The 8,837-nt window shown below is 51.9% G+C and overlaps 1 protein-coding gene across 1 annotated transcript; it reads right to left on the bottom strand.

Moving 5' to 3' along the window:
• Positions 1–3,644: 3,644 nt before the first annotated feature.
• Positions 3,645–6,189, bottom strand: LOC118678621 (RNA exonuclease 1 homolog). The gene is given in 2 exon segments (XM_036354435.1): positions 3,645–5,209; positions 6,036–6,189. Coding segments are annotated over 2 exon segments (1,719 nt in total).
• Positions 6,190–8,837: the final 2,648 nt, after the last annotated feature.

The following is an 8,837-nucleotide window of genomic DNA, read 5'->3' on the forward strand; positions in this document are numbered from 1 at the left end:
AGTATGGACCCTGGTATCAGAAGGGTTTTTGTGAACTTGACCCCATGGATATATTTTTAGAGCATTATACTAAGTGAAACTATTATTGATTGATTGATTGATTGATTGATTATTTTTTAATCCTCACCTGAGGATATTTTTCCATTGATTTTTAGAGGGAGTGGAAGAGAGAGGAAAAGACAGAGAGAAATATCAGTGTGAGAGAAACACATCGATTGGTTGCTTCCTGCATGCACCCTCCCTACCTCCCACTAGGGCCTGGGCCAGGGAGAAGCCTGCAACGGCGGTACATGCCCTTGACCACAATCAAACCTGGGACCCTTCTGCCTGCAGGCCAACACTATATCCACTGAGCCAAACTGCTAGGGCTAAGTGAAATAATTTAGATGGGAAAGAATAAGAACTATATGATTTCACACACATGTGGAATATAACACAAAAAGCAACAGATATATAAACAAAGCAAAAAGCCCCCATTAAACATATAGGTACATACATTAGACTGGTGGTTACCAGATGGGAGAGGAGATGAGGGGAGGAGAACAGGCAATGTGGGTCAAATACATGGTGATGAAATGAGACTAGGTTTTGGGTGGAGAGCACAAAAAAGAGTATATAGATATCATATTATAAAGCTGTAAGCCAATAATTATATAATGTTATTTACTGTTGTTACTCCTGATAAATTTAATAAAAATAAAAATAAAAGTGTTATCATTTTATCTTTCTCTCACCTAATTATAAGTTTCAAAGAAGCCCTAAGGGGCTAACATTAATATCAAGTACTAGCATAGATACCAACCACAGTTTTAACTACAGTAGTAGGAAATTGTCTACATTTAATGTTGATGCAGGCTGTTAACTGCTTTGATAATAAGAAAGCAGCCTGCAGTATTAGAAAATAAAAGCCTCTTTAACACCCTCCTCTAATCCAAAATGCCCCTCTGCTGAGTATGTTTGAATGGGAATTGGTAAACATTAGAGGAAAGAATTGGGACAACTGACTGAAGCACATATCTACACTAATAAAAGACAAATATGCTAATTGACCATACCTTCGCTACTCCAAAGCCATGCCCACCAGCCAATCACAGTTACTATATGCAAATTATCTCAACCAAGATGACGGCCGGCAGCCACGGAGCTGGAGCAAGCAAGAGGCTTGGTTGCCCCAGCGATGAAGGAAGCCAAGCTTTCTGCCTGCCCTGGCAGCTGTGGCCTCTGCAAAAGGTAACAAAGTTTTAATTATAGAAGCTAAATAAATCCCAGATAACTGCTTCCAGCCAGCCTCCACTGGGAGCTTGGGTAGCTGGGGGCTGTGGCCAGCCTGCAAACAGCCATCAGCCCCTCACTCAGGCTGGCCAGGCACCCTAGGTGGGACCCCCACACTGAAGGGGCTGTGGCCAACCTGCAAACAGCCATCAGCCCCTCACTCAGACTAGACAGGGACCCCAGCAGGACCCTCCACCCTGAAGGGGGTATGGGGACCCCTACCCTGTGGGGACCCCTACCCTGAAGGGGCTGTGGCCAGCCTGCAAACAGCCATCATCCCCTCACCCAGACTGGCCACTCCCTCATGGGGTGAGGGTCCTCACTGGGGGCTTGGCCAGCCTGAAAACAGCCTCCAGCCCCTCACCCAGGCTGGCCAGGCACCCCAGTGGGACCCTCACCCTGATCCGGGACACCCTTCAGGGCAAACCAGCTTGCCCCCACCCATGCACCAGGCCTCTATCCTATATAATAAAAGGGTAATATGCAAATTGACCCTAACAGCAGAGTGACTGAGAATCACTGGTCACTATGACACACACTGACCACCAGGGGGCAGATGCTCAATGCAGGAGCTTCCTCCTGGTGGTCAGTGTGCTCTCACAGGGGGAGCTCTGCTCAGCCACAAGCCAGGCTGACAGCTTCCATCACAGCGGTGGTGGTGGAGGCACTCCTGCCTCCTCAGCAGTGCTAAGGATGTCTGACTGCAGCTACGCCTGCTCCCTGCTGGCAAGTGGACATGGTCCTGCACTCTTGGGCTCTGGTGGCTAATGGCCTAGGGTGGGTGACCTCAGCCCTTATATAGGCAGAAAGCCCCGCCTCTGAGTAGATTGACTCACTAAGCCAATGAATTCTACTTGATCTCATCTTCCCTAGATTGGTTTTCAGAACCCAGGGCACCTGGAGTTGGATGCACACACTGATCCCACTCTACTTAATCTGATAATCTCTGAACTGGCTTCTAGAATCCAGGAGCTCCCTCAGGACCGAATCAACAGAAGGGAGCTCTGAGTCCAGAGGGTGAGCCCATCCTCTGCTCAGCCCTCCGTGAGCCAGGCCACTGAGTGCCCCAGAGTCACCCAACAACCATGCCTGTCTCTGGGCCAAGGGGAGGAAGCCAAGGCTCAGTGAGGACAAGACCACACAGCCTAGGTCGGGAGCAAGAAAGGGATCAGGAGCTCTGACCTTGTGGGAGGGGTCACCCGCATCTCATCTTCACTAGATTGGTTTTCAGAACCCAGGGCCCCTGGAGTTAGATGCACACACTGATCTCACCCTATTTAATTGATAATCTCTGAACTGGCATCTAGAATCCTCACTGCAGTAGAGACAGGAGTGGGAGGCATTTTCTCCTCTGTTCATTTCTACCACAAATTGTCTGCTGAATTTTTAGAAGATATCTCCATCATTAGCAATTCCCTTGAATCCCTTCAAAGGCAGGTAGACTCCTTAGCAGCAGTAGCCCTACAGAACCGGTGTGCTTTAGATCTCTTGACAGCAGAAAAAGGGGGTACCTGTGTCTTTCTTGGGGAAGAATGCTGCTACTTTGTTAATGAATCAGGAATTGTCAAAGATCACATTAAATCTCTCCTGGACAGGATTGACCAAAGATGATGTAACCAGCAAGAATGGGGGCTCACTTGCCCCATGGCTCCTCCACTATTAGGCCCTGGTATCTATTCTTTTAATTTTGCTCTTTGGCCCCTGTCTCATGAGCTGTTTCACTAGTTTCTTACAAGATAGAATGCAGGCGTTCGCCAACCAGAAGGTGAGAGAGACCTATCTGGCCTTGAACTCTGAACAGGGACATGTATATTGCCAGAATCTTTGAGATCCAGGGTAAATGCCTCTGACAATGCCCCCCTCTCAGCAGGAGGCAGCTATGGAAGATGGACCTTCACCCCCTGACCCTGCCTGGACTCTCAATTATTTTACTATTACCAAAAGCCTGGAATGATAGATCATCCCTTCCCCGAAGTGGCGGGTGGAGTAACGGTAATCATGACGCAGCCTGGAAATACCAGGAGGCCCAATTCTGTACTCTCTCTCTCTCTCTCTCTCTCTCTCTCTCTCTCTCCCCCCCCCCCTTCCAACTCTCTCTAAAATTCAATGGAAAAAATATCTTCTGGATAGGATTAACAAACAAAAACGAAAAAAAATTTAAAAATTACCAAATGGTTCAGCAGTGCCACTTCTGGGTATACACACACAGAAATGGCAGCCAAGCAGGAAAAAACATGATGACAAATAACATGACAGATGTACTATAGTTCACTGAACCATCCTTTATTGTTAGACATGTGGGCCAAGAGATATGTTTGATCACACAGCAGTTTCCAAAGTCGTAGTGCTGTCCTTAAAATGCTGGGCGGCGGTCAGCGCTCGGTCTTGGCGTCTTGTCCCATCTTCCAGATGACCAGGCGCATGCAGGCACTGGCATCCTCGCTGGAGCTGTGGCCATCCACCCTGTCCTGGATGACGTGTCCGAGGAAGTGAGCCGTGAGGTTGCGAAGGGAGCGCTTGTAGGGGAGGCCCCGGCGGTGCGGGAAGAGCACAGATGTGTCCAGCACGGTGCCGTGAATGAGCTTCAAAGCCAGCAGGTCGCTCTGCAGGCTGTGTCCCATGAGGATGGTGTGGGCATTGAAGAGCGTCAGCAAGGTGGCCTGGACGTCCCGGAGCGAGGTGCTGGTGTGGGCCAGGTCAGCTGCGGTGACTCCTGAAAACCTGGTGTTGTAGTGGACGATGTCGCCGTCCGGCCTGACGAAGGTGTCGTACACCAGCCGCAGGGCGCTGTCCACCACGCTGATGAGAGTCAGCTCCAGGCCAGAGGTGGTGTAGCACATCTCACAGTCCAGGGCGTAGATGCCAGGGTGAGCCCCTGGGGGCAGCTCTTTGGCCAAGGTCTGCACGAAGCCCTGCAGGTCCTGCTGGCGGCAGTCCTGCACGTGCTGCTGGGCCACCTGGCAGCCAGGGGAGCTGATGGGGGCCGAGCAGCACGTGTACTGAATCTCCCAGCCCCCAGCCGCTGGAGTGGGGTGCAGCCGCCCCCAGTGGTAGTGACATTCTTCCGGGTGCACACAGCGGCCTGAGGGAGCCATGAGGTACTGGGTGCCAAAGCAGCAGCACAGCCTGCAGGAGGAGTCTTGGGGCTGCTTCTCCTGAGTGGTGAAGAGGAGAGCACCCCTGGGCAGTGTGGGGTGCGCAAAGGGGTATCCATTCTCCTTGAGCTGGGCCTGGGTTAGCAGGTGCTCCTTGAGGCTCTGGTACAGGGCGGCCCCTTGCAAAGGATCCCTGCTGTCCCGGGTCTTGTGGAGACTGGCTCCAGGGCCGGGTTCCAGGCCCTGCATCTTGTGGAAAGTGTTGGCGGCCACTTCCTGACCCATCCTCTTGGTGGGGCTCTGGTGGTAGACCGCCTTCTCCTCCTTCAGCTCCTTCCCTGTGGCCTCCTGGCTGGAGGAACAGAACTTGAGACCCTCATCCATAAAGAGGCTGAGATGGCATTGATGGGTGACTGCGGGCACTTTGACCCCACAGTCTTTTGGAGGAACGGGCTTCTGAGAACTCTGCACAGGTGGGCCACGGGCCACGCGCTTGGGGGGCACAGTACTGGTGACCATGGACACCTGGCCTGATGGGGCGTGGGCCTCTGACATCTGGCTGCCCAGCCCCTGGTTTTTGGGAGGCAGGCTGCTGCTGCTGGCTGGAAGGCGCCTCTTGGCACCTGCAGCCAGGTAGGGCATGGGGACACAGGCAATCTTCCTCTTATCTCTGGCAGCTGAGAGGTGGATGGAGCGGGGCTCCGGGGCCAGCTGCTGGGCAGCCTGGGGCAGGCTGGCTGACTCCATGGGATCCTGCTCTGCTCCCTGCAGCAGGTCACACAGCTCCTGGGAGGTGGGTAGCCAGGTGCAGGGGGCCAGGCCTCTCCTCACAGACTCTGGCTGGATGATGAGATATTTGGGGGCCCAGCTGTTTTGTGGGGGCACCTGGAGCAGGCTGCCAGGGCCAATAGGCTGATGGCAGGTCCACTGGCAGTGAGGCAGGGGCACCAGGGCTGGGGCAGGGCAGGAGGCATCCAGCTCGGCCTCCTGAGCTTGCAGATGTCCGGGAGGAAACCAGCTCGGTGCCGTGGCCCTCAGGGGGGCTGGAGCTCCTGCTGCTTCACTTCTCCCGGGTGCCGACATGGTCCTGCTCTTCTTGGCTCTGGTGGCTAATGGCCTAGGGTGGGTGCCCTCAGCCCTTATATAGGTGGAAAGCCTGTCTCCAAGCAGATTAACTCGATAAGCCAATGAATCCTACTTGATCTCATCTTCTCTAGATTGGTTTTCAGAACCCAGGGCACCTGGAGTCAGATGCACACACTGATCTCACCCTACTTAATCTGATAATCTCTGAACTGGCTTCTAGAATCCAGGAGCTCCCTCAGGACTGAATCAACAGGAGGGAGCTCTAAGTCCAGAGGGTGAGCCCCATCCTCTGCTCAGTTCTCCCTGTGCCAGGCCACTGAGTGCCCCAGAGTGACCTGACAGCCATGCCTGTCCCTGGGCCAAGGGGAGGAAGCCAAGGCTCAGAGAGGTCGACTACACAGCCCAGGTCGGGAGCAACCAGGGACCAGGCACTGTGACCTTGCGGGAGGGGTCACCCACATCTCACTTCTCCCTGCTCTTGCTCCTTTCGCTCCCCCCCACTCCCAGCATGGAGCACAACTCTGATTGAATGTGGGTCCCGGCACTTGTCTGTGAGGGCCAGGGGTGTGTGGGTCTGCGTCTCCTTGCCTTGCTTGGTGAGATGAGAGGTCCTCTATGTCTCCTGCCCAAGGGACAGAGTAGTCAGATGCAATGGCTCCTTGTCCTCTGCCTTCTCTTCTTTGGGGGGCTGGAACACATGGTCATCCCTCCATAAGGCTCCCTCCCCACTTTCCATCTTGCTAAACAGAACCTCTGAACCCATGAAACAGGTAACTCTCCCTTCCTTCTCCCGCCCAGTCCCTGGCCACTAGCATTGCACATTCTGTCTCTGTGAATTTGACCACCTCATTAAAGTGGAATTCTACAGGACTTGCCTTTTTGGGCCTGGCTGATGTCATGAGGCATCATATCCTCAAAGGTCATCATCCATGTTGGAGCATGTGTCAGAATTTCCTTCCTTTTTTAAAACTGGACACTATTCCATGGTACATGTCTATGCTCCATTTTGCTTCTTATCCATTCATGTCTCCAGGCACATTCCTCAGTGGCTGCTTCCACCTGAGATGTTGTGAACACAGGTGCCCAAATATCTCTTCAGGATCCTGCTTTCCACCGGTTCTGTAGGGCTACTGCTGCTAAGGAGTCTACCTGCCTTTGAAGGGATTCAAGGGAATTGCTAATGATGGAGATATCTTCTAAAAATTCAGCAATTTGTGGTAGAAATGAACGGAGGCGGAAATGCCTCCCACTCCTGTCCCTACTGCAGAGAGGACTCCCGTACCCACTCAGAGGGGAACAAGGGCCGCCCTTTTGTGTCGAGGCCTGAGAAGACCAAGAGAGGATTCGAGTTCTCCCTCTGTTCTGATAGAAAGATGGGGGTTAGGAAGACATAAAGGCAGAGCGAGTGTGACAGGTCCTGGGGGACACAGGTGCAGGCTGTAGTCCCACAAAGGAGAAAAATACCCAGTGGAGGGCAGGCTAAGGGAGGGGTAAATTTATAGATTGTGCACGGTAGTAAGGTGCAGGGGTAGCTGAGGTAGTGGTTTGAGAGGTATTTGTTAAACAGGTAGTGTTTTCTGTATTAAAGAGAGAGATGTTGTATAGGGTGCGTTGAGGTTTGGTATAGTTAAGAATTAAATTAGTGGTCCAATAGGTTGGGATTGGAGTAGCTATGATGAGGGTTCGAGCCAGTGACAGACGAATCCAGCAGGATGTAGAGAAGGAGGGATTGATGTTAGAGAGTAGATGGAAGGTTGTGTTGATGATGGTGGGTAAAGGAGTAGGCCCAGAGTTTGCGGGGCGAGAGAGAATGTCCTTTAGTGGAGGAGGGATAGGTCGAGGATTAATACAGGTTTTGATGAGGACAATTATACCCCCGGAATCCCTGCCTCCTCCATCTATTCTAATTCCTGCTGGCTAAGTCTGGTTCCAGGATGGGTCTACTGGGTTTGATATGGTAAAACTGATAGGATTACATGTAAGGGGGCCACAGTCTGAGGGGGATCTGAGGTTTACTAGTGGACTACATAAAGCACCAGAGTGGTAGTGGGAACACTGCCAATATGGACAGTAAACTCCCCTACATTGTCACAGTCCCCCTTCTGTCGGTATTTCATACATAGATATTTGTAGTCGGTGGCATAGGCCCAATACCACCCACAGCAGCTAGACCACTCTGGGGCCATGGCCGAGCAGGCATCGAAATTGAGAGTGACACTAGAGCAGTGGTTCTCAACCTTCTGGCTCTTTAAATACAGTTCCTCATGTTGTGACCCAACCATAAAATTATTTTTGTTGCTACTTCATAACTTTTATGTTCCTACTGTTATGAATCATAATGTAAATATCTGACACCTGAATCCAGGGATCACAGTCTCCTGGTCATCTGAACTGACTGTTTCAGGGGTGTCCTTTATGTGAGTTTTTTTTTTTTTTGTGTGCCCTTCTGTTGTAGTAAAGCTGTGATTAATTTTTGCATGGTGAGGTGAGGATGTCTCTCAGGCTGACTTGTTGTGGGGGTTCCCCATGACCACAGCGGACAAGCTGCCATGTTGAGGCGAACTTCAAGCAGCAGTCACTTTAGCAGGGCTCTGGTTCTGGCTAAGTTTGTCCTTTGGATGTGTTGTTTGTGGAGCTGGTTGGGTGGTGCTGTTTTATAGTTTAAAGCCTGCCACTGGGTATATTGTTTCTGGGGGCTGTTGGGAGGGGCAATAGTATAGGACAAGTTCAGCCCCTTGCGTGGGGCTTCCTGGGAGGAGCTACAGTGGTGAGCTTGGTCTGCACTTATGCCGACCTTAGAGGCACTAGAGATGCCATGCTGTGGACTGAGGCCAGCTGCCTCCTGTGCTGCAAAAGGACCCTTTGGTGGTCACCACAGTGTGAACTGAGGCCAGTCACTCCTTTGCAGGATATCTTACTGCAGCTACATTCCCATCAGCCAAGACTGGCCCCTGCTTATGCCAGACTTGGGGCCACCTGGTGGGAGTTACAATGCAAGGTATGACCAGTCACCACTTGTGCTGGGCTTGGGAGCACTTAGCAAGAGGTATAGGGCATGCCAAGGCCAGTCATTATTTTGGGGGAGTTAGTGGACCTTTGCAAGGTTTTAGTAAAGTCCACAGCACAAAACAAGGGTAGCTGCTCCTGTGAAAAACCTCGTGGAAGTGGCTCAGGCAGGACAAGTAAGTTAGTTGGGGCAGGGTTTCAGGGAATCTCCAGGGCAGGGTGAATAGTGGTAGCCAGGTCAATGAAGAGCACAGATTTGGTGCCCACATACATCAGAGCTAGGTGGGAGGAGAGTTTCACAAAAGAACAGTGGTGCAAGTCAGCCCGTTTGTCCCCACAGAGAGCTGCCCTGACCCCTGCCTCTCCAGCCCTTGTCTG

The sequence above is a fragment of the Myotis myotis genome, unplaced genomic scaffold, assembly GCF_014108235.1.
Source record: "Myotis myotis isolate mMyoMyo1 unplaced genomic scaffold, mMyoMyo1.p scaffold_m19_p_20, whole genome shotgun sequence".
Classification (NCBI taxonomy): Eukaryota; Metazoa; Chordata; class Mammalia; order Chiroptera; family Vespertilionidae; genus Myotis; species Myotis myotis.